Here is a 27348-nt window from a genome sequence, read left to right as displayed (position 1 = left end):
CCTCTAACGTAAAAAACAACCTAGTCCATGCCACATAGACCCTGCTACCCATGTAGCTGCCTCTTGCATATAGTGGCACTTCTGGCCTATTCAACAGAACTTTAAATCCAACCACCCTTTCACACAAGTCAAGGAATCTGCATCCAACATGGTCACAAAACTGTCTGAGCTTCTGATTCAGACCCTCCACTTGGCTCTGAAACAGAGGTCCACAATCAGTCCTGTCTACTATGCTGCAAATGGTCAGCTCTGCTTTCATCTTGCAAGCAAGACTGGCAGCTTTTACCACTTCTGTTAGCCGTTCAAAACCAGAGAATCTCTTCTGATCCAAAGTGACATCATTGGTACCGACTTGATCCACCACCTTCAGTTGGCTGTACCCTGTGCTCTTCACAGCATCCGGGAGGACCTGTTCTGCATTTGATTTGGAATGACTCCACCCGGTAGGCACGTGGAGTGCACATTGGCTTTCTTAACCTTCTTGGCAGCCATGTCCTTAAGGAGCCCCAGTAACACCTAATTTTGGAGCTGTTAACTATCAATACCACCCTCTGTGATTTTCCAGATCTTGCAGGCTGAGAGATTTCCTCTAAAACAGGACAGGCAACAGCATCTGGCTCAGTGGCAGTGTCAGCCACAAAGAGCAGGGGGGGGGGGGGGGGGGGGGGATGGCAGGGGGAGGGTGGCAAGGCAAGAACCTGAAGTAGTTCCACTGTCAGTGAAAGGTTCATTATAGGATTCAGCTTATGGGGACAAATGTAAGGGGATGTCTTCAACTTCTTGCTTCTTCAGTGTAAATTTAGTGAGATCGGGCCACCGATGCTGCTGCTGCAGCAGCAGCAGCAGCAGCAGCAGCAGCAGCAGCAAAGGGAGTGAAAAATGTTGTGCCAGAACTGATTAATCAGTACGAAGACCACATCATAGGATAAAACCTGAACAGCTGTTTTAACATTCGTGGCCCATATGACTATGAAGCTTGGTCTACACACGAGATAAAGAAGTACACATCCTCAGAGCGAAGAGAGCACTCCCAGCATTTGAACAGCTAGCCTCAGCAGGGAGGCTTGTGAAAATGATTGATTTGGTCTGCGAAGGATGTCATTTGAATCATTTCAGGGCTAGTCAGTGATTCTGAATAGCTACTGCAGTCTATTTTGTCCAGTATGGCACTGGCTGATGGTTGTTTGAAAGGGGGGGGAGGGGGGAGAGACCTGTAAAAAAGGTGAATAGCAGTTCTAGTAGCATGGATGATCACATATGAGATGCCTCACACAGCCTCATCAGTGCAATCTGAAAGAGGTGGTGAATGTTACAGAGGTATACAAAGACCAGTTGGTTCTTAAGTGCCCAACGTAGTAGTTAGTTTGGTGGAGGCAAGGAAACCATGGCATCCCCAGAAAGTAGTCACTGTCATTAAGATCATAGTGCAATGACCAATGTAACAAAGCCCCAAGATTAGGGGAAGAGATCAGTAGTTCAGTAGCTGAGAAAGTACCTGGGCATCATTAGTGGATAGAAGAATGATCAGTGAGGAGGAACTGATATTGGTATGTGAGAAGCTGGTCAATTACAAGCCCTCTACCAGACAAAGTGATGGGTTTGTTTCACAATTAAAGGAATTGAACTGAGGTCATCAATCCCTCCTATCTGAACAGGTGAGTCAACAAAAATACATGCCAAAGAAGGGCCTAATGCATGAAATTCAAGGTAAGAAAATTCCAAGGTCTACCAGGAGCCCTCAAAGACATAACGCCAAGGGGTACCATACCCCATGCCACTTACTGGAGGCACCCAACCAAACAATATGCAGGAAAGACTAGCAACACGGATAAGGTGAGAGAAGCACAGGAAAACACAGCGAGGACACCAAGACAATGTAACACATGGGAAGGGGGAAAAGAGCAAAGGAACAGGTAGTGTGAAGGCTGCAGCCATTGCCTTGTCAGGGCAGTGGAGGTAATAGGTCGTCATGCCAATCCATCAACGGGCTGACATGGCTGAGGTGAGGGGAAGAGGGGTGGTGGGGGGGAAGGGGGGAGAGAGAGAGAGAGAGAGAGAGAGAGAGAGAGAGAGAGAGAGAGAGAGAGAGAGAGAGAGAGAGAGAGAGAGAGAGAGAGAGAGAGAGAGAGAGAGAGAGAGAGAGAGAGAGAGGGGGGGGGGGGGGGTAGGTTCACCTGCTCTGGTGAGCAGAGGATGCATAATGCCATAATGCCTAATCTATCAACTGTTGTTGGCTCAGTACCCATAATGGAAGAGCCTCAGCCTCCGCTAGGTGACTGATCAAAGGGCTAGTTGTGAAGGTGTCTGTTTTTTGTTGGATTCCACAATGGTGTATAGGGTCCAGCATCTAACACTGAACATGGTGCCAAGCCATATGTGAAACTCCCATACTCTAGAAAGGACTGGACCAATGCTTTGTAGAGCCATAGTGGAGTAGAGTGGTCCATGCCCCAGTTGGTATTGCTGAGACATTGAAGAGCATTTAGATGCAGCCATCATGTCTGCTTTAGTTGATGAAGATCAAGAGGCTGTATCAACTGGGCATAAATGACCAATCCCAAGAAATGGTGAGACAGTATCACATTGAGGAGCTAGTCATAAAGGTACAGATCCATATGGGGATGCACTGCCCAGTCATGACAGACATGTGATGCAGCTCCTGGCAGCCAGAAATTAGAAGCCACAAGTGAGAGCCCAAGATTTAACTCTTGTTTATTGCTCCCTGCAGTTTGCTTTCAGCAGCACCTATCACATGTGAAAAAAATAGGTACAAACATCATCAGCATCTAGAGAGAGGGGCACCACAGGTTCACAGCTGCCACCAGACCTTTAATAGCCACTAAAATGAGAGGTATAATCCAAACACTGTAGAACCTCATTCTCTCACAGCTGGGAGATGCTAAGGAAAGCACTAACCTTAACCTGAACACTGCAACATGAAAGAAAGTTCCAGGTAAAAATCTGGAGAAACCCATGGAGAACCCATTCATTTAAGGGGACAAGGGTGTGGTGGTGTCACGTGCTATCATCAGCTTTAAGCAAATCTAAGGAGACTGCAACAAGGTGTTGACACCACGCGAAGCTGTTCAGATTGCAAACTCCACTTGGACTAAATTATCTGCAGTAGAATGGTCTCAGTGAATATCACCCTGGGTTGAAGCCAAGAGGTCCTGGAATTCATGGATCCACTATAGCCTTTGGCTGACAATTCATTCAAGTAACTTGCAGAGGACATTGGTCAAACTGATTGGATGATAGTTACCCTGAAGATGCATTTTAACCAATTAGAGAACTGGAGGAGGAGGAGGAGGAGGAGGAGGAGGAGGAGGAGGAGGAATGGATATCTGAAGCAAAGGTGTTAGAGATACTGGGTGGAGAATGTCAAATTTCTGTTAGGCCTCAGAATCAGATAGGCAGTTGAGAGTTTTGAATTCTGAATCTCTCTCCCCTTTTTCTAGATTGGGCAATCTGGTGAAGGAGGAGAATATGGCCCATAACACAGACTTTAGTGGTTAGGTGCAAAGACTCCCCACATGGAGAGGGTGGCCTGCAGTCACCATAAACAGCAGTTGCCTCACATTGCCAAGAAGTGACCAAAATGGAGACACTGTAAACAATGTATGAGAAGTGGGATATAGGGCTTCACATTGTGATGGTAAATCATAACCAACTTTCCAGAAGGGTATCCACCTCAAATGCCAGGATGAAAGTGGAGGTGTTGACATGATTCTCCTTAGGATCTATCTGGGCTTGCCGGATAAAATTAATAGCATGACATGCCAGCTTAGTCCCAGAGTTCCTCACCAGAGTGAAGGAGGATGACAACTTTGTGGAAAATAATGCCCTGGGTCATATTTAAAGACTGGTGGGGACTAATGCTCACCACAGTGTCTCCTAAGCATGCATAAGCACAAAGGGAAGATGACTGACTGGCAGAACAGGTTTTGATCAGTAAGGAACCAGATCATTTATTACTAAAGGCATCAACTTCACCAAACATTCTCCATTTGTTCTGAAAAAAAGTGATTTGGTGATGGTGAAAGTCTCCCCGTCTGTCCTGGAACAAACAAAGTAATGGGGAAAGGACTTTGCCCCAAGCTGATGGGCATAGCCCTCCTTCCAGGGAGTGGAAGCCTGAGGAAGCAAAAGTAGGAGCAGGGGTAAAACCATTCCTATCTGAAGAGAGGGCTGCAGACAGCAGCCAGAAGTGTGGACCTTAGCATGCTTTGTGTGCAAAGTAGCCATCCTGGTACCACTCACTCAATGCAATCATATCAACACCCCATGGTATCATTGTCTGAAGCTGAAAAGATGAGCAATCATTTCTAGGGACACAATAGGTGGTGACAGCTCATGTACCAGAAGTGTGATCCTTGTGTTCCCAGGGGCTCAGATAAATGGGTACATAACAGCTTCAACCCACTGGCTAGTATGCTGGTGATCTAGTGAATAGGGCTTGGGGTGGAGGCTACAGTTGGGAAAGTGGGGAGAGGAGAGGGACCCACACTGGAGATGCAAGGGAGCTCCTCCAAAAATGTATTGAGTGGGAAAGGGAGAGAAGTCTGTAAAGGAGTAGAAGAAACAAGGGAATAGCTGAGCCACTGTAAAGGGAAGCACTGAGGGACAAAGAGTGGGGGGGGGGGGGGGGGGGCAAGAGGGGGAAAATGGGAAGTGGCCAGTGTGGAGATAGGGAAATGTTGCACACAGTAAAGCCAAGGTGGTTTGCACCCAAACTGTGATCACCTCCAATGGGATATAAAGGGGAATACATTGACTGACATCTGTACAAATCAGGGTGCAAGCACCTCCACATGCCCTCTGGGGACTAATACAGTTCTAACAATGTGCAGTAACCCTCAACTGTTTGAAAATGGTCACCAGTAAAGTGCAGTTCTTGAAGAGCAATGTAAACTGCAGAAGGGCAAAATGTGTTAGTTCTGGCAGGTGATAGTAACATTCATTACAGAGCCACTGAATGATCACATTACTCATGACCAGCTTAGATGTGAAGGTACAATCAGGACTGGTCACACTGCTGGATCACCTCATGGCACCAATGGGGATCGAACCACATCCTCAAACATCTACTCAGAATCCAGCTGGATGAGGGGACCCAGTACCTCACATTGAGCATGGTGACAAATGAAGAGCAGGCAGCCCTGGGACACACTGGGTTTGGCTCCTTCAGCTGTTTGGTGTTTGGTCTCTGGTCCGGGTGTTGCTAGGGAGAGGGTTACAAATATTGAACCGTGTCACCAGCAAGCACAGAAAAAGAAAGATTTTCTGGTCAAGTGTGGGAAGCAGTTCCTAAAGAAGGTACTGCAGGAACCATGCGAGAGGAGGATGGTAGGTGATCTGGTTTATGGAAGGTTGAAGTAGGGGATGATGATCATGATTTTAGCATATTGATTGTCATATCCACAAGATGTATGCATTCATATTTCTTCTGTGCCTGAGTACAACAGTCAATATATTTTTATGCCTGTATCTTCTATTGTGTCTTTAAAACTGGCAAATGTGAAGTGTGATGTTCCACACACGACCAAGTATTGAGTGAAGTATTTTCCTCTCGGGCATCTGGCTTGTCCCTCTTCCCAAGGTGTAGCCAGGGAAGGAAATGACACAGGATCATATCTTTCTGCATTATTATAATGTTTCCCATCTGAAGAGACTCGTGGGGCCTTGCGACTATCAGTGAAAGAAAGTTTAGTTTGCTTCATGTGTGAATCACCTGCCATGATCCCACTCCCTGAGCAGGCAGTTCTTAGCCACATCTGTGGTTACCTGGCCAGTAAATCATTGCTCTGAGTCACTGTGCCCAATCCACGATGGGCACATACTCTTTGGCTTGCAAGGGGAGTTTCCAGCACAGGCGTGAACAGTGTGATCCCCGAGTGATCAGGGGGCTGCCACTGTGCAGGTACTTGACAGCATCCCCTTCCCCACACAGCAAAATGGTTACTGTGCTGGGTATTGGGTGTAGTGACTTCCAAGAAAGGAAAGGTGCAAAGAAAAAAGGCATAAGATGTGGAATATACACCATGCTGGGTGACCTTCCCTGCATCATCCGCACGTCTATAAAATTTAGAGTAGTACTAAGTGAGCCCTGCAAGTGGATTCTGTAATTAAGAATACCAGAAGGAAGAAAACGAGTGTCCAAAATCACAAACTAGATCCAAGTACAATCAGTACCAAGAAGACCATTCAATAGAAAGGCGGGGGGGGGGGGGGGGGGGGGGTGGAATAATAGTGGGATACACTTGCAGCACGGTAAGTGAAGCAGCGCCGCAAGGGCTGGTTGTCCATGATGACAACACACCTACTCACAAAAGAGAAACCTGCCGACTCCTCCAGATGTAGTATCAGCATTAATGCCATTTTTACAGTAGGATTTGACTTTTTAAAAGTAGGAAGTTCGGGTTCTGAAAACTGTTGCCTGAAGTGCCACACTAATGGTAGATTAAGTAACCTGTAATTGACAGAGTTGAGCTAGGTGGCGATGGTAGCCTGCAGCCTGTGACTGTCAGCCAGTGGGTGGTGATTGACTGCTGATCTGTTTCATCCTGGAGTTGACTCATTGGCTGGAGTCTTCTTCCCTGATGATGCTGGAGGAGGATGTAGCTACTCCAGTTGTATCTGTGGTATGGTTACTACATGTGCTGTGAGTATGTGTTGAGAGAGATGGTATCCCTTCCCTGACAAAAACAGGAATTTTTATGTGGCTAGGACCAGGAGTTGCTGTTAGATACCTTGTCAGCCTAGGTGTGAATTTGACATTGTTTCCACAGGGTGGTGTCATTCAAACTTTTAGTTTCTTGATAAGACAGGTTGTAAAGTTGCATATTCCTGGATTTTCTTCTCCCTCTTGAAAACAGAAGATTTCAGCAAATGAGGGGGATGTGTTCTGGCACTTTACGCATGTAGGGAGTTTTTCTCAAGGGCTGCCCTTATGTGTTGTCCTGCCACACACCACAAAAGCAGGTTCATTATTACAGCTTGGGAACCTGTGTCCAAATCTCTGGCACATGAAACGCCTCATAGGAGGAGGAAAATAGGCCCCGACATCACATCTACAGATGACATTAACTTACTTGGGTAACATTTCCATCAAAGGCTAGGATGGAAGTTCCTTTGCCCACCCTGTTATCCTTAGCTCCTCTAGACAATGAACAAAATGAACTCCATGCCACTCTAGTTCATCAGTGTAGTGTTAGATCCTGATAAACCTTTAATTTTATTGTGTTTTTATGAGGTGAGGTGGTAATGGTATGTTCCCAAGAATGTCACAGACCTGAATTATCTGTGATTAATTAGCAGTCTAAGTTTGATCAACAAAGATCCGCTTCTCATTTTCTGTATTGCAGCAACTTCTCTGAACAGAAATAGCAGTGGATTTGTTTTTGAAGAAGATTATACAAGTTCTGGAGCATACCAAGAACTGGGTAAATGTTCCCCCTCCCTTTCTTTTTGTCTGACTCATCTCATGATGTGTGGAAGACAAACACTATGAGGTCATAAGCATCTGCATTATAATATTGCTTTATCTGCTAAGATGGACGTGCTGTCATGGTCACCAGTACAAGAGATTTTGATCTGTTTTTCTGCATATCATCCACCCTGAGGCAACTTCTAATTCCATTCCACTGAGTGCTTGCATCACTGTCAGTAGATTTGTATTCCTGTACTTTTTTCATTTCTTCAATGTTGGACAGACTAGTAAACACGGAGGATGATAGAACTGTATTATGGAGGATGGTGTTCCAAACAATTGACATATGATGGTTGTTCACAAGAACTATCTTCATGGGTGCAGCAGGATGACAAATCAGCAAATCTTGAGCATCTGCAGCACTTCATAGGTTGTGGGATGTACGCATCACACCTATGCACTATGACAAACTTTTCTGGGAAGACATTCCCTTCAGAGGCTAAGATAAAGACATTATCTGTTCAAAGATCCGTGGGACTTTTTGGATGTGCCCAACTGTGTGTGCCAACCTGCTTGTAATTAGGCTATAGCTCCTTATTTGGAGCATAAGGTCTCTACGGTAGATGACTCTTTGGACCATATTCAAAATTTTGTGTGGGGAAATGGTTGGTTGATTTGCGGGAGGGATCAAGCAGTGAGGTCATCGATCCCATTTGACTAGGGAAGGATGGGTAAGGAAATCAGCTGTTCCTTTCAAAGGGACCATCTTGGCATTTGCCTGAATCGCTTTAGAGAAATAACAGAAAACAATCAGGATAGTCAGACGCGGGTTTGAACAGTCGTCATCCTGAATGTGAGTCCAGTGTTCTAACCATTGTGCCACCTCACTGTGTGGGAAAATTGTCAGTGGCTGAGGGGCTGTAGGTTGTTAAGCAAAAGATCTATATTAATGACATAGGAGAAAATCTGAGTAGCCCTCTTAGATTATTTGCAGATGATGCTGTCATTTACTATCTTGTAAAGTCATCAGATGACCAAAACAAATTGCAAAATGATTTAGATAAGATATCTGTGTGGTGCAAAAGTGGCAATCAACCCTGAATAAAGAATAGTGTTAAGTTATTCACATGAGTACTAAAAGAATTTCGATTACACAATAAGTCAATTCTGAAGGCTGTAAAGTCAACTAAATACTTAGGGATTACAATTACAAATAACCTGAACTGAAATGATCACATAGACAATGTTTTGGGTAGAGCAAATCTGAGCTGTAATTCATTGGTAGAACACTTAGAAGGTCTAACAGATCTACTAAGAGAGACTGCTTACACCAGATTCCTGCCCTATTCTGGAATATTGCTATGCAGTGTGGAATCTGCATCAGGTGGGACTGACGGATGACATCAAAAAAGTTCAAAGAAGGGCAGCTCGTTATGTATTATTGTGAAGTAGGGGAGACAGTGCCACAGACACGATACAGGAATTGGAGTGGAAATCGTTAAAAGAAAGGCGTTTTCCATTGCGACAGGATCTTCTCTTGAAATTTCAATCACCAGTTTTCTCGTCTAATTGCAAAGACGTTCTGTTGTCACCTACCTATATAGGGATAAATGACCATGATAAAAGAAAAGAAATCAGGGCTCACACAGAAAAATCTGAGTGCTCATTTTTCCCACGTGCCATACGAGAGTGGAACGGTAGAGGCAGCTTGAATGTGGTTCATTGAACACTTTGCCACACACTTAATTGTGAATTGCAGAGTAATCACAGATTTTGATGCTTTCGTCAGTAGTGGTGCATGGTGCATTTAACCCAGTTAATCAACTTCTCCAAGTTTATTTTTAGTATGTTTCACAAAAATAATGTCTTTGTCACACCGGGAACATCCCCTTCAGTTTCATTATATAGTAAATACTGGGTGTATTTGTTTCTCCCAGTCATCTTGTGTATCACTCTTCCTGAAGAGTAGCCAGAGTAGGGAAAGCAGTATGGTTGTAATTGTCCATATTGAAATTTCTACGTGATGAAACAGCCAGGTCAGAACTTTGAAGGCTTTGGTGTAATTTAATGTGTTTTGTGTGTGAAATGTGTGCCTTTAAGTGATCTCTGATCCAGGGGTCTTCAAACAGCCACCAACTCCTTGGCATGCATTAGTAGCTGGAATGCCTGGGAATCGTGTGTGTGTGTGTGTGTGTGTGTGTGTGTGTGTGTGTGTGTGTGTGTGTGTGTGTGTGTGTTTCTGATGACTTTAGTAGAAAATGGCATCATCCTCTGCAAAAAGAAGACTGCTCAGATTGTCTTTTAAATTGCCTGTGTAAATTATTAACAGGCGAGGGCATAGATCCCCAGATGCCACTTAGGTTTCATTCTTTGACTTTCTGTCAGTTACTACTAACTGTGGCCTTTTTAATAGGGAATGACAAATCCATTTGCCCAACAGAAACAATATTACATAGGCACACAGTTTGATTTGAAGTCACTTTTGATTAATGTTGTCAGTAACATTATGGAACCCAAGAAATGTGGGATGAACTTCGGGTCCATGTTGATAGTAGCCATTTTTTGTGTTTTTGAATGGCCAACTGTTTCACAAGAAACACCTTTTCTGACTCTTGCTTGTTACATGTCAATAGTAGTTTTGTTTGAGGTAACTCTTAAGGTAGGAACACTGAATCCTATTGCACATTTTGTCCACAATATTTGTCAATAATTCAGTGTACAACTACTATTTCCTTTCTTGTATATTGATATTAATAGTTCATCAAGTGAGCAGTTGTATATGGCTGCCAAAAATGGACTTATTTTATCAACATCTGAAAGGAACCAAATTTGCATACAAATTGGACTGAAGGACTCTTTTTTTAAGTGAATTTTGTTGCTTCATTACTCTGAGGGAATCTGCTTCCACATTCATCATGTTGATGGCTGTTCTGGATTTAAATTTTAGAATACTACTAAATACCCAATTCTTTGAATAATCTAACACCTGCATATAAAAAAGCTTATGAAAGGTTTTAAATTATGCTTCAAGTTTGATGTCTAAGTGCTCTTTTTATGAAATGCTAAAACTGGTCAGGTAATCCATACTTCATTTTGAACCAAAGCAGGTGTTTCATGAACCTCACTGTTTGTATCTCCTGAAATGTGTGTGGTCTGGAGATTAATTTTGCAGGTATACTGGGTAAAAGATGTCATACTGTTTGCAAACAGTGTTGTGAATGGAGTTTGTGGTAAAAAAGTAATAAATCATTGTGCCTGATGCAGTCATTTTACTGCATGAACAAAAATGTTATAAAAGGTAAACTTTTCGCCTTTAATCATTTTTTGCAAGTGTCAACAAGAAATAGTTTTGTCAAGGTTTGAAATAATGTATAAATTCTGTTTTAAGTCACTAACTGCTCTCACTTTAATGCTAGATGAGTGTAGTCAGGGTAATTTGCACATACTGAGCTATATTGCCTCAAGACAGATGGAGTTTCTAGTTTTAATATTTGTCTTGCTGTGTTAAACCTTTAATATAAGGTTATACCTCTTAAACAGTAGGTGTCAGCATTTTAAATTTTTAAAATCAGTCACTAACACAAAATATGGAAAACCAGATTTTGTGTTGTTTCTGGAAGCCTTTAGACACATAACCTGTAGTTGTATCTGATTGAGAGAAAGATGTTTAATAATATGGATCATCATCATCATCATCATCATCATCATCATCATCATCATCATCATCATCATCATCATCATCATCATCATCATCATCATCATCATCTCTGCTGAAGGTATTTTGGGAAGCTTTGTTCAGTAACTCAAGTTTAGTAGTCCCATCACCAGTAACATTTTCACTATCATTGCTATCTTGCAGTGAAGGTACTTATTTGTCTTGCTGCTGGTATACTTCACATACAATTAGAAGTTTTATTGTGTGTCAGATTTTGAGACCGTTTCATTGAGAAAACAGTGAAAGCTTATTCCATTGACATCCACACTAAGTTTTGAGCATGTGTAAAAGGTTGTTAATAGTGAGTGTTCTTTTAAATATAGTCTACTTTCCTCATTGATTCCACAAGTCTCTTAGCCTGTTTTGTATACACGGGACATATGTTTAACTAACTGGTGCAAAACACCATTGCTGTTTGAAGGTTTTCATTGACATTAGCTGCATTTAGGCATTGAAATTTGTCAGTGGCAAGAGGTGAAAACATGTGTCAAACTGGGACTAACACAGATCTACCACTTAATGTGAGCAGTCACCTCATCTGCCTTAATCATCTGAGCACATTTCCCAGCCGACCCAAATTTCCAGCCTGTTGTGCATTACTTGTGTAGCGTAACCTGCCAATGAAGACCTCATTCACCCTTTTGGATTCCCACAAGTGATCAGGCTTTGTGTGCACTCGCACAGACAGAATGCATCATCAAACAACACACCTTGCTGATGCATGTACATGTGGTGTATGTGTTCTGACGAGTCCAAAAGAATAGACTCCACATTTATGTAAGTATCAGTTGCTGTTAACACTTTCTTTGAATTTCAGCCAGATTTGATTGACAGTTATATAGTTAGACTGTCTGAAAGGAAGCTGTCAAATGGATTTTTGTCTGATTTTTTAGGTAAGTATTTTTGACAGATTTCCATGTCATGGTTGTCAACCTTGCTAAAACAATCTTCTGACCACTAATCCCTATATCCATCACCTGATATTTGTGAGTGTTTCGTATCAAGTAACTTAACCTCTTACCCGTGTTTACATTCCGCGCTGACCAGTTGCAGCTGTAGTGGCGCATCGAAAGCTAAGTACTAATTGTTTGTGTATAGTATTTTATTTAGGAACTTTAGTAGTCTTCAACCAGTGTTCTTGGTGTTTTCCGGTGAAATAACTTCAGAAAAAATTTTTGCAAACTGCTTTCAGTTTCGTTACTGTCATTAGACGTTTGATTTTTTTCTGTGTTAGTATTTTGTTATATTCTCATTTGTTGTTGATTAATACTGTCAATAATAGTAGTTACTTTCCTTGTAGAGTAAGTTTGTGATTATTGTAGTCAGTTTTTAACATCTTATTGTAGTAGCGGAACTTAGATAAAGTTGTTTTCTTGTTTCAATAACTGTAAAATTTTACCATGAGTGAGAAGTGTGGGCTTCGCCGTAGGTTCGTGAGTAGTGGATTGCGGTGTGAGACTTGTTCGAAGTATTTTCACTGGGGGGAATGCAGTGGGCATTCTGGTGAGATCCTCTCTTGGAACTGCAGGTTATGTAGCGAGAGGGAGTTGATCGAGGAGCAGGAGCGTAAGATCTGTGCCCTTCAGGTGCAGTTGAAAATCTGCACAGGAGGAGCTAGATAGGATGAGGAGGGTGAAGTAGGTTGGGGAATGGGAGCTGGCTGTTGGCAAGAGATCTGCTAGGAGAAGGAGATTTTCAGATAGTTTTACTATTGGTGTTTGTAATAGATATGACCAACTGTCAGGGTCTAGTGGAGAGGAATCTCTAGTAGCTGTAGATGTAGGAAGTATGCAGCAGACCTCAGCAGTTACGGTGGCTAGGACAGTTGCAAAGTCTAAGAGAAAGAAGAGGTTCTGCTGTTAGGTAGTTCTCATGGTAGAGGTGTAGGCCAGCAGTTGCAGGAAGTTTTGGGGAGTGAGTACCAGGTCACCAGCATTGTGAAGCCTAATGCAGGATTGGCTCGGGTGACTTATCATAGGGGGGCTATGTAGGGATTTTACAAAAGAGGATCAGGTAGTGATTGTGGGTGGGGCTGGTAATAGTATTGATAGGGATGGGGAGTATGACATAGATGGTGACCTGGAAAAGATAGCCACTCAGACTGGCAACACTAATGTGCATTTCGTGGAACTGTTTCAGCATCACGATCGGCCTCATCTTAATACAGCCGTCAGGCATAATAACATGAGACTTGGGGGTGCGCTAATGACAGAAGGCACGAGTCACATTTCAGTGGTGTCGGAGTCTATCAGCAGGACGGGTTTCACTAGACATGGCCTGCACCTCAACAGGTATGGAAAGGGGAGGTTGGCAAAGCTTATAGGTGACAGCATAGGTGGGGGTGGTGGGATCACTCATGGGAAAATTCCGATAGTTGTGGGTGTTAGAGCTGTACCTTTTTTAGATTGAAGTCAGCTGATAGGTATTCCTGCTTAAGGGAAGTCTCTCTAACAAAGAAACCACTTTCGACAAAGTTTAGGTATCCGATTAATGAGGGAATTAGTATATTTCATCAAAACATACAAGGCATTAGAGATAAAGTTAGTGAACTGCTTATAGATGTTGACTGAAATTATTGGTATATCTGAACACTTCTTAAATAAGGAGATAATTCAGAGTCTTCCTGTACCAGGATACAGGTTGGCTGGCAGCTTTTCTAGGAGCTCTTTGCGGTGTGGGGGAGTAGCCATGTATGTGAAAAACTGTATCCCATTTGAGTCAATTGATGTTTCAAAGTACTTCACTGAAAAGGTGTTTGAATGTTGTGCAGGTGTGGTTAAATTTAGTGGAGCTAAACTTCTTACTGTTGTTATTTATAGATCCCCAGACTCCAATTTCACAACATTTTTGCTAAAGCTAGAGGAGGTTCTTGGTTCACTTTATAGGAAATACAAGAAGTTAGTTATATGTGGTGACTTCATTATAAATTGTATAAGTGATTGTGCAAGGAAAAGGATGCTGGTAGACCACCTTAATTCATATAATCTCATGCAAACCATATTCTTTCCAACAAGAGTGCAAGGGAACAGTAGAACAACCATAGACAATATTTTTGTTCATTCATCATTACTAGAAGGGCATTCTGTTAGCAAAATGGTGAATGGCCTTTCAGATCATGCTGCACAAATTTTAAGTCTAAAAGATTTTTGTGCTGCAACACATGTTAAATATAGTTACCAACTTTTTAGGAAAGCTGATCCAGTTGCTGTAGAGACTTTTGTAAACCTTATCAAGGAACAAGAGTGGCAAGATGTTTATAGTGCTAATACAGTAGACAATAAATATAATGCTTTCCTCAAGACTTTTCTCGTGCTCTTTGAAAGTTGCTTTCCATTAGAACGTTTAAAACAGGGTACTACACAAACAGGCAGCCTGGGTGGCTGACTAAAGGTATAAGAATATCTTGTAGAACAAAGTGGCAATTATATCAAAACGTTAGAAACAGCCACAATCTAAATGCAATAGCCAATTACAAACAGTATTGTAAGGTGCTTAAAAAAGTTATTAGGAAGGCAAAAAGTATGTGGTATGCAGATAGAATAGCTAAGTCTCAGGATAAAATTAAAACCATATGGTCAGTCGTAAAGGAAGTGGCTGGTCTGCAGAGACAGGTCGAGGATATAGAATCAGTGCGTAGTGGGAATGTCCGTGTTACTGATAAGTCGCATATATGTACAATATTTAATAATCACTTTCTGAATATAGCAGGTGAACTAAATAGAAACCTAGTCCCAACAGGGAATCATATAGCGCTCGTAGAAAAAAGTGTCCCGAGACTGTTACCTGAAATGCTCCTCCATGATACTGACAAGAGGGAGATTGAGTTAATAATTAAATCACTAAAGACCAAGAACTCTCATGGATATGATGGGGTATCTAGCAGAATACTGAAGTATTGTTCCATGTATGTTAGCCCAGTACCTAGCCATATCTGTAACTTTTCCTTTAGGAGTGGTCGGTTTCCTGACCGATTAAAGTACTCGGTAGTGAAGCCACTTTATAAAAAAGGAAACAGGGATAATGTTGATAATTATAGACCTATTTCTATGCCATTGGTGTTTGCTAAAGTTATCAAGAGGGTTGTATATACAAGGTTACTGCAGCATTTAAATTCACATAATTTGCTGTCAGATGTACAGTTTGGTTTTAGAAATGGCTTAACAACTGAAAATGCTATAGTATCTTTTCTCTGTGAGGTTTTGGACGGATTAAATAAAAGGATGCGAATGTTAGGTGTTTTCTTTGATTTAACGAAGGCTTTTTGTAGTGACGTAACAAGACTGTTACGCCACTGGAGGTAGCTGAAGGAAAGGCACGCGTGCACACACGCCGACGGGCGTGAAGTACTGGAACAGGCTACGTAATTAATGCTATGAAGAAAAGTACGTAGCTGGATTAATACTTATCTTTAATCAGTCATTGTGGTACATCGCTCTTGACTATACACAGGAGACTTTAATTACAATCACTGTAAGGCTAATGGCACCTTGCTAGTTCGTAGCCATTAACTTAGCTGAAGGCTACTCTGTCTCTCGGCTAATGAGAGAGAAAGGCTTCGTACATCTAGTCGCTAGCTAGGTCGTCCGTACAACTGGGGCGAGTGCTTGTTCGTATCTCGAGACCTGCCTTGTGGTGGCGCTAGGTCTGCGATCACACAGTGGAGACACGCGGGTCCGACATGTACTAAATGGACCGCGGCCGATTTAAACTACCACCTAGCAAGTGTGGTGTCTGGCGGTGACACCACACTTTTGACTGTGTTGACCACAAAATATTACTGCAGAAGTTGGAATATTATGGAGTAAGGGGAGTAGCTTACAATTGGTTCGCCTCTTACTTTAAGAACAGGAAGCAGAAGGTAATTCTCTGCAATATTGAGAGTGGTAATGATGTTCAGTCCCAATGGGGCACTGTTAAATGGGGCGTTCCCCAAGGATAGGTGCTGGGGCCACTGCTGTTTCTTATTTATATAATTGATATGCCTTCTAGTATTACAGGTGATTCAAAAATATTTGTTTGCTGATGACACCAGCTTGGTAGTGAAGGATCTTGTGTGTAATGTTGAAACATTATCAAATAATGTAGTTCATGAAATAAGTTCGTGGATTGTGGAAAATAATTTGATGCTAAATCACAGTAAGACACAGTTTTTACAGTTTCTAACTCACAATTCAACAAGAACTGATATTTTAATCAGACAGAATGGGCATGTTATAAGCGAGACGGAACAGTTCAAGTTCCTAGGCGTACAGATAGATAGTAAGCTGTTGTGGAAAGCCCATGTTCAGGATCTTGTTCAGAAACTAAATGCCGCTTTATTTACCATTAGAACAGTATCTGAAATAAGTGACATTCCAACACTAAAAGTAGTCTACTTCGCATATTTTCATACGCTTATGTCATATGGTATTATTTTTTGGGGTAATTCTTCCGATTCAAAAAGGGTATTTTTGGCTCAAAAACGGGCTGTTCGTGCTATGTGTGGTGTAAGTTTGAAAACCTCTTGTCAACCCCTATTCAATAGTCTGGGAATTTTGACATTGCCCTCACAGTATATATTTTCTTTAATGTCATTTGTTGTTAGCAATATTAGCTTATTCCCAAGAGTTAGCAGATTTCACTCAGTTAATACTAGGCAGAAATCTAATCTGCATATGGAGTGCACTTCCTTGACTCTTGTGCAGAAAGGAGTGCAGTATTCTGCTGCATCCATTTTCAATAAGCTACCACAAAAACTCAAAAATCTTAGCAGTAGCCCAAACTTATTTTAAGTCTAAACTTAAGAGTTTCCTCATGGCTCACTCCTCTGTCGAGGAGCTCCTGGAAGAGCTAAAAAATTAAGCAAATTCCAGTGTTACATTCTTAAAGAAATAAATAAAGAAATAAAGCTCTTTGTGTTCAGGATTGTTTGCTGTGAAAAGTTGTGTTACCACAAACAAGTGCACTTTATAAGGGCTCCTAAAAATATTGCTCAAAATTTTTGGAGGAAGTATTCATTGAAATTTTGGATGGTGTTTTTTGGCTAGTAGTCACTTTAAAAATTTCTTTTCACCAGCACATTCTGGGCAAATTGGAGTCACTATCAATTATAGTAGTATGAGCAAATTTTTATTCAAAATGAGCCTCTAATTTTCATCAGGCTGCCTCCCATTAGGAATGTGGGTTTACGAAGCAGTTGTGATATTGCTTTCAAGTGACAGTGCAGCAGTCATTTGTCTTTTTCTTGCAGGTTTTATCCAGTAAATTTAGATTTCAGCTAGTGCTAGCCATTATCATTGCTGAGAAATACAGGAAGTACATAGTCCTGCCATAGTATAAAAAGTTACAACTTATGCCATAGTCTATATGGCTTATACATTATATCACATATCAACATTTTATAATATCGATGCAAGTTCTGGTATGTCAGTTCCCTGTTTGGGCTTCTGTCATTTCTTTCAACACTACAGTATAATGGAGGTAGGCTTTGTGGAGAACACATTGATTGGTTGTGTAGTGCCCTCTATATGAACTATGTAATATATAACACTAAAAGGAAGCAGAAATTAATAAAAAGAAAGATCCTAATTGCTTTCCTTTGAGTGCTACATATTATGTAGTTCATATAGATGGCACCACAGTGAATCTGTGTTCTCCACAAAGCCTACCTCCACTATACTGCAGTCTTGAAATAAATGTGACAGAAGCCCGAACAACAGGGGAGTGATGTATCAGAACTCTAATCTATACTATAAAAAGGTGGGATGTAATCTAATATCTAAGCCATATAGGTTATGGCACGAGTTCACTTTTTATACTATCGCCTGATGATTTACTCCCATTATTTTTTAGCATTGACAATGGCTAGGCACTGGCTGAAATCTAGATTTGTCAAATGAAACCTGCAAGAAAAGTACGACTGATTGCTGTTCTCATTTGAAATCCTAATTTTTCTTGAAACCTTCAGCAACTACTCTATGTGAATCAAAAGACCACTAGAAGCAACCAGTTAATTCCAGTTGCCAAGTATACCCTCCACCCACAAGTCGCAGGAACTATCTTCAATTTCACTACAAAATAAACTGCTTCTAACAAACAAATATAACATCAGCAATTTTATTCAGTCTGTCCTTTCTGACCACCACCAGAATTTTCATTTTAATGTTGCAACCCTTGTCAGTTTCAATGTCATGAACAAGACCAACCACAGTTAAGCATGTGACCATGTGACAGGAATAAATGTCACTTAAGGCTTGGAAACAGGGAAAGGGGAGATAGACATATCTACTAATTTTCTCTATTACAGGTACAGTTTTATATAATGTACTATGCAATGAGTGTAAAGTTCAGATGAATCACTAAGTTAATGATAACATCCATATACGTACATGTGACTGCTCAAAGGAACAAGGTAATGGCCATATGTTGTGTTTTTGTGAATGTGTTTCATTTGGAAGTTTCTTTGCATGTGCGTACATCTGTCCGATTAATTGAGGCTTATGATGTATTTCAATTCAGAGTGACAAAAGAAATTTGAAGTGATAAAAGCAGCAAGATTTCAGCTAAATTTAGTTAGTAACCACAAAACACTTTACAGTATGCTGCAGTTGGGTATGTTTTGTAAGCATTATCTTTGCAATGTAGATTAACTGTAGATGTGAGAAACTATTAAAGCAAATACTGTACGTACAGAACACTGGTATGAAGCCAGAACTTTATTATGTCCTGTACTGGTAGATGATAGAAATAGAATTCCACATGAAGGGGTGTTTGATAATGAGGGGGAAGAATAGCTTCACTGTTTTGCATAATATATTTACTTATGATTCTACAGGAATGCGTTAGATCACCATAACCATCTCTATGGACAAATGTTTTCTCCAAGGTTATTGATTTTGAATTTGAGTAAAAGATCAAGTTTACTCACTCGTGTGTCAAAAACAGACATCACCATGTCTTTGGCATTTTTCACATCTGAAGGTCGACCAGCAACACGAATATGTGGATCTGCAACAAGTAACTAATTTAATTACTTATTGTTAGTGCAATATTGCTTTAACAAATTTACATAAATGTTTTTCAGAATCCACAAGGACAACCTAGCTGCAATTTAATTACTAATGCTGTTAATTTCACAGGACCTTTATTTTCATTCAGAAGTAATTTTTTTTCATTTTTATCATTTATTTACATGACTGTGCAATGTAATGTTAGTTGAATCCATGTTACTTCTGTGTCAAAGATATATCTGGTATTAGGAAAGTGATGCAGTTTCATGCTGCATTGTGTAATTTACATATTTACATTTTAAGATTTTTTTCAGTGCATTTCTATGGCAAATTCGTGTAAGTTTGATGTTTTTGAGGTTATCAATGGAAGACATTGCTGAAGCTCTTTTCAAAAATTTTTGCCACTCAATGATTTTGATAAATTTGGTAGGGTATTACGTACTGCTTGTTTGATATTTGGCCTTTTTGCTATCAGTGTCAGCCTCATGCTGCTTGTATGAAAGTGTTCTCCATGTTATTGTAATTATGAACTGACTAACATTAAGGTATTGACATAATAAATCACCAGAATATTAAAACTAATAAGCAGGTTTTTCAAGTTCTTGGCTTTACTTTATATTACAAAACACATCAATAAGGATCATGGATGAAACCCCTCATTGGTTAGGCAGCTGCAACCTCAAAAGCCAATTCCAAGAGACAGAAAGGAGCATACCAAAGGAAGGTCAACAACTTATAATGCTCCGTTATTAAGATGTGGAGCTATTCTGATTATAGGAAACCTAAGAATACACTTTTATACTTCTGTTCTGTTTATAAGCAGTCCTAGCTAGCTGCACTCTCTCTTCAGGAGTTCATTCATAAAAGGGATCTATGACTTCTGAAGGAAATTTTATATCTCTGTATTTATCACAGATTTCTGAGCTAAACATATGCCATACGTATCTTCAGCATATGTGGTAGTGTGATGCTTATGTAGGACAATTAGTCCTCAGTGTGGTGTATAAACAGAAAAGGACCTAAAGTTAATCGTTAAGCTTACCATTTTTCTTTTTTAAAAAATTACTTTTCTATTATTACACACAGCTTCAACATATTTGCATATCTTTGAAGTACAATACTATTATAAGCACCAGTTTCACACTGACATCACTTCTTGCAAGTTTTGTGATTTGTACGCAACAAACTAATGTGGCATTTTTGCATAAACACATTCTCATCCTGAGCACTGGGTAAGGTCCACCCCTGTATTCTGAAAGGGCAGCTGCCTCAGTCCATACCAACCCGCATACCAAGTTTTTTCATAGTCATCTTTTTACTACACAGCATGACACCACAGTCTGTGCATTGTGGGTGCAGGGGAAGTTATTCATAACCAGATGTGTTATTGTATGCAACATCATTAAAATTTTGTTTGAAGAGGCAAACAAAGTAAGAATCTGCAACTGCTGAAAAAAGTTGCAGGAAGTAGCAGCTGTTCCCAACACACAAAGTGATTAAAGTAGGAGAGGAGAAACCTGAGTGCTATTACTTCCCTAGGCTTCACTACTTCGGAAAGACATTGAAGAAGCTAAGTTTATAATTTTATTTTTTGGTAATACTGCTGAACAGGTTCTCAGAAGATTTTATTTCCATTTGACACATGCTCTGTATTTTACACTGTCAGTATAGTAGTAAGTGATATCTACCATGCTAGCTTTTGTACATCTGTTTCGTGAGATACTTTTAACATTTTTGCATTTGATGAATTATTGTTTGTATTAACTACCTCTTACTATGATCATTTGCAGACTCACTATCTGCATCTTACAAGTTACGAGAGATGCATTTGTGCACAGGCATGAAATGTAACTGCATCTCCCCTACCATGTGGCAGCCATTTAAAATAGAGCTTCCATCACTACCATCACCCCCCCCCCCCCTGCCCCCCATGCTGTCTATGCATATATAGTCTAAGCTGGTTGGCATGTACTCATGAGTGAGTAGTGCACCCCTTGAGGGGATGAATCACATTTTCTGTGTGTTCTGCTGTTGCTTCTGAAGATGTGTGAGTAAGTATTATAGTGCTCATTGTGCTTTTAGGAAACATTTATTACTTTTATAAAAAATGTGGTTAAGCCAACTTGCTTATATTTAAGAGCTTTCATTATTTTCCTTTTCTGAAGTAGGATTAAGGGTGTTAACTCTAGTTTGATGAGTAGAGTTAAAAAGAACTAATCACGGTCTTCTGTTCCTTTAATAAGAAAAATTTTGGGACAAATAAGCTGTGGAGAGCAAATATGATCTTTTGTGGTATCATCTTATGCATTGGTTAAAGGATACTTAACTGCAACGAGGGAAGGAAAGTGTGCCTGACAGACTGTCCAAGGCTCCCTGCAGCTGGCCTTACAGCGGGAGAGCAACGTCTTTGTCAACTGATCAGAAGTTCCTTCTCTAGATTTCCAAAATGATAAAGTTCAGAGGAATATAGTAGAGCACCTAGTATTGAGATGGTCAGTAATAAAACTGTATAATTTTAAAACCAATGGGGTATGATAGCACTAGTTTATTGTGTGTAGATTGCTTAGTCACAGCATTTTTGGAAATCTTTCAGAGGTCAGGTGCAAGTACAGTGAATTACTAATAACTGCCACAAATACTGCTTTAAAAGCACTGCTCTAGTATGATGAAGTTTAGTTCATAACCCCCACACTGCATGAAGGTATAGCCTATGTGACGATTGACTTTTGGGCCATCAGTATAGTTTACTTTTGACCAGGAGAACTGGCAAAAACAGAGGAATGAACATGGAAATTTGAGGAGTTTATTATTTATTTTGGTCCACAGGTTAAGTCCAGACAGATCTTTGAGGTACAAATCATAGCAGGGGAACTTGAGGAGTGGCAGGAAATGACAGGTGGGTGAGATGGACAGAAGTTTATCTGACAAGAGGAAGATTGAGGTCAGAGTGAATAGACTGCAAATTAATTTTTACTGGGACTCCAGGCCCGAGTCACTTTAGTAGGTGAATATCCTTGCTGTTCAAGATTGCTGTGGAGATGTGCTGCCAAATTCTACAGTAACTGGTGTGTTATCTGTCGAGGAGGAATTCCAACCTACAAGTAGGCTGTTCACAGGTTCTTGAGCCACTAGTCAGAAGTCAGATCCCGCAGTGGTGCGCTGGGGCAGTAACTAATGCTTTTGGGACTACCAATCCATTAGCCAATTTCCTGTAATCCAATCAAGTTTAATCAAGCACCCTATGAAGCCCAAGAGGGTAGAATGGTCTGCAACCAAGGAGGCATGACAACTATCAAAGTGTTGAGCTCCAACTGACACTTCTTATTAAGCTGGTAGGTAAGTGGCAGCGAAATCAACTAGGCATCGAGAGTTCACAAAAATTGAGGTAACAATCACACTGAACAGTTCATTGTGAAGGTCAAGTCATGTTTGTGAATAAGCAGTTCTAAACTGGCAAAATTGTTTAACATGTTTTGTCAGTGGAAATTGTGAAGAAACTGCTGACAGCCCAGAACTACACTTCCCACCTGTAGCTTGCATTCAGCGAAACTCCTGGTTTAAGATCTGTAGTAAATACAAAATAGTCTACATCTAGGTTCAGTGGGGTCACACTACAGTCTCTGAACCCATTAAAGTGTATAAAAAAAGTCTCTCACAGCACAGACACATGTAGAACTCCATTGTTCTTTGCATGAAGGGTACTATAGGATCATCTAACGCTTGACAACCAAAAAGAGGAAACTACAGATAAAAACTCAGAGGGTGAGAGGGAGTGTGTACTAAAATCACCCAGGAGATGGAAAGATGATATCTGATGGAACAGGTTAACTATCTTGATATGTACACTCCATATTTGGAGGGATACAATCATTATGGAGAGTAAAATCTATAGTTACCTGTATGCAGAAAGCCTCGGTAGCAAATCCTTTACCGAGTGGTACTTTATCACGAAACATTTTCACAAGTACAGATGCACAAGTAGGACCCAAATCCTTTTCAAAGTCCACTATTTTCAAAATAGATTGATTACCAGAATGAGTTTTCACTCTGCAGCGGAGTGTGCACTGATATGAAACTTCCTGGCAGACAAAACTGTGTGTCGGACCGAGACTCAAAATCAGGACCTTTGCCTTTGCCTTTTGCGGGCAAGTGCTCTGTGATTATATACAACAGGGCATATGTTTCACACAACTGAATTTACTGAAGGATAGTGCATATTGCTGGATAAAATACTAGTTGTCTGAATTTTGATAGGTGGTGGAAATATCCTTTACATTCCTAGTTGATGATAGCCATCAGTGTACTGAGCAGTTTGAAGGGGGTGAGAAGTTTACATGACCTATTAGGTATACCATCGACAAGTGTAACTGGAACACCAGTTACAGGAGCAGGTTTTCCAGTGCAGTTGGGAACTGAAGACCCACATTAGCCTTTGCTCCTTTCTCTTTTTTTCATCTTAATACTCCTTACAGAATTTCATCCCTGGATGGAGATACTAGGCTGTATACTAAAGGGAGGATGAGAAAACTTTTACAGCTAACAACTCCTGGCTCCCTCCAGTATTGTCTGATGTTGAGGTACAAGGCTGTCTTACTCTACTGAGGAAGTGCAGATGACTATATCCCTCTGCTGGGAGTGGCATGACAATTGAGTAATACTCAACCAACAAGGGAGTTGGTAACTGTGGTCACTGATACATGGTGGTGGTTGGATCCATGATGTGTCCTCATGCAGAAGTCATTTGCAGTCTCCACAGCTGGTATCATTTGCCCAGTGTGAAGACATTCTCAGATTACAACATTTAAAAAATTGGGGGTGGGGTGGCAATGGGGGCAGAAGGTAAAAATTGGCTTTACAATACAAAAGTTAGCCATCACTTACCTTTTTAGGCAATATTACCCTTTGAAAGCAAAAAAATGAAAGTACCAGTGTGTTTTCTTACCTTTCAATCCCTGCTGTGTAAGTCAGACAAAATTATTCCCAGCTCACTCTTCATCTGTCTGATGTGAGCTTGCAATGGAACCCACCCTGAGCCATGCTGAGGCTCTTCGTAGGAGCATTGGTGATGGGAACATCATATGTTATAGAAATGCAAAGCCTGTGATAGTGTTTTGGTAGTTTAGTTCACTTCCCTAAAGTTTCCCCATTATGTTCCACAGTGGTTTAAGTCCCAAAAGGGATTTTTTTTTTTTACTATACTGTTCTTCTCTGGTGTAGTCAGGTAAGTGGAAGTTCGAGTCATTCCTTTCTACATTAAAACTAGATCTGGGGAGAAAGCTGGGGTTTTGTAGCCACCAGTATGGTTAAGTTTGACACTATCCATTGCAGATCATTTATCACAGAGCCACTCACTCCAGCCAGGGCTCTTCACATGGGCACCACCTCTGTGCAGCAGCCCATATGTGGCACTATAATCACTGACCACCTGTGGTTCTGAGTCAGAAGCCACATACTCCATGTGCACAGAGTTTTTTTTCATCTGTGACAACAAAAGTGTGTGTTCTGCAAGTAGCCAAAAAGCTGTAGGAGCGCCATGTTAGTGTAAGTGCTTTTCATGCTTTTTTCATCTGTAAGTACTCCATATGTAATACATAATTGTATCATGTTCATCTACACACAGACAAAGAAATGCCTTTTCCTAATTATTCTCCACATATTTCTTGGGCAGTGCAAATGCTTTCTGACATTCTTTATTTCTTTGCTTTTATGTGATCTGAATGACACTACCATATGTTCCATTACTGAAGGTTGTAAATTATTGATCCTCATTCCAGTTTGTCCAAGTGTTCTTCAAACTTGTGGAGCTTCACAAGCAGGAACATCCACTCCCTTTCTGAGTACCCTGTGTATTGTCACATCACAATGCTTTAGCAGTTGTCTCCTTGGTACAAGCAATTACCATATTCAACTCATGGCTGCTCTTCCTTCAGGAATAATAGTTTTTACCATCTTCACTGAAGATGGAATTTTTACTACAGTAAACAAAGACTAACTCTTTGATGAAATATTTTTGGTTATCAGTCAAGTCATGGCATTATATTGTCAGTATTTCAATTAGCTTCCTATTTGTCATTTGCAGGCAAGGTGCTATGCCTGGCCAACAGGTTCTGGGATTCTGTCAAAGTGGCAGTGGAGATTGAAGTCCATGATAACCTTGATATTTCTAACAACAGTTTCCATGTGAGATCTGCATGGGATGTGGTGCTAACAGAAATTTCAGGAATGCTCCCTTGTGAAAGCAATAGAGCAGTGGGTGAATTAGATAGGCAGCATCAGAACTAGATGCCCAGACTGACTCCATCCCAACAGGGCCCCCACCACTGGACATCTCTTCTGGAGCAATGCAATTGACCAACTCATTGAGGTCTTTGCAGATGAGTCTACTGTGAAGGAATGTATTTGACATAAACCTTACATTTTCTCAATATGGCAGGTAGGAAACTCATGGAAACTGCACCAGCATAACTTGGCAGATAACCTGAGACTTCAGTTAAATTTGCTTAGAAAGCCTACATTCTCATTTTAGAATAACTCACAAAAGTAGTTTATATGAGGTGCAATCAAAACAACTGTTTTCTGATATTTACATGTTGGCAGCTCAAACGAACTAGTTCAAATGCACTATTTGTTGATTGTTTACAAAACCAGTAAAGTCCTGGTTTTGTTTCAGCAGTCTTGACTGCTGAAAGTGAACTACAGCTTAAGAAGTCTTGACTTCTGCCAGTTACGTAATGAGTGTTGTAAATTTGGGTTTACAACTAGGAGTTACAACCAGTTCATGTGCCTACAGTAATAAATGAATGAAAGTTATATAGTGACTTCAAGACATTAAAAGTAGCCTTAGGAGTGTGCATCATGAACAGAGGGGCACAACCATTATCCAAACTGATGAAACTGCGCAGTAAGTGGACCAAAAACTGCAACCCAATTCACAGTTTGTGCTCTGGATGAGTAGTCCTATTCTGCTTATTTAACAGCACTCCTTACAAAGATGTAACAGACATCTCTGGTATCAAAAACTGTGTGCAAGATTTGTACTGGCTGCTGTAAGGTGACTTCTTTTCCCACAATATTGAAAAACCTACACAAATGCAAAATCAGAAGCAAATTCAGTGGTACCATTATCTGTCAAAAAACCAAGATCATCTCTGACTTAACACTTCTTACACTTTGAACAGTGGCTTGTGGGACATTGGCTTGAAGGTGATTAACTTAAGACCACTTAACTGGTTCAAATGAATTCTCAGGCATAGTAATTTCGTCCAAGGCAATTTAAGACTCTAGTACACCATTATAAAAACTACTTGAAAGTGCTCAGTGACTGCATGGAAAAGTGAGGTAAGTTTGTAGGAAACAAACAGCTACAAGCTTTTTCTGAAGGATATTTATGATATAACAGCCCTTACTTTTTGAATATGCCTCTTATCTTTACAGCTCCTCAGTCACTGTTCTCTGCATGTGCTATTGGTAGAATAATGTAAAATATGTGAATGAAAATCAACATGGTACTGGCCAGAGGAACACTAATGTCTTACACTGACAATAGGTGGAAGTTTTCCTTCAGATAGGTACCAGTAACCCACATCTCTTCATTTTTTATGCCAATGCCGTAGTGCCTAATATATTTATCCATCTCTGAAGTTTGTGTGTACCATCTATGACAAGATTAAGATCATTGTCTACAGCTGGAGTTTGCAGTCTCCATCACACCATTGTTTACTCGCATCTAATGACTGCTATCTTTACTCCCCAAGTTAAGGACACAATTCTTTAAATTTGTCTTCTTCAGTCCAGAGACTGGTTTGATGCAGCTCTCCATGCTACTCTATCCTGTGCAAGCCTCTTCACTTCTGAATAATTACTGCAACCTACATCATCCCGATTCTGCTTTGTTTATTCACCTGTCTCCCTCCATGATTTTTACCCTCCACACCTCCCTCCAATACTAAATTGGTAATCCCTTAATGTATCAAAATGTGTCCCAGCAACTGATCTGTTCTTTTAGTCAAGTTGTGCCATGGGCACCACATTTTGAAAACTTCTATTCTCTTCTTCTCACATCCATCACATCCATACAGGGCTACACCCCATACAAATACTTCCAGTAAAGACTTCTTGACACTTAAATCTATAGTCAATGATAAATTTCTTTTCTTCAGAAATGCTTTCGTTGCCATAGCTGATCTACATTTTATATCCTCTCTACTTTGACCATC

At 40.6% G+C, this 27348-nt stretch overlaps 1 protein-coding gene across 1 annotated transcript in view; it reads right to left on the bottom strand.

The window, feature by feature from the left end:
- Positions 1–27348, bottom strand: part of LOC126455856 (protein bicaudal C) — a 134266-nt gene that overhangs the window by 86110 nt on the left and 20808 nt on the right. Inside the window, exon 2 of the mRNA XM_050091618.1 lies at positions 19051–19130. Within this exon, the coding sequence (XP_049947575.1) occupies positions 19051–19130 (80 nt within the window). The remainder of the gene's footprint in view (positions 1–19050; positions 19131–27348) is intronic.

The sequence above is a fragment of the Schistocerca serialis genome, chromosome 2 (assembly GCF_023864345.2).
Source record: "Schistocerca serialis cubense isolate TAMUIC-IGC-003099 chromosome 2, iqSchSeri2.2, whole genome shotgun sequence".
NCBI lineage: Eukaryota > Metazoa > Arthropoda > Insecta > Orthoptera > Acrididae > Schistocerca > Schistocerca serialis.
The sequence above is the reverse complement of the archived record's forward strand: the minus strand, read 5'-3'. Positions and strand labels throughout refer to the sequence as shown.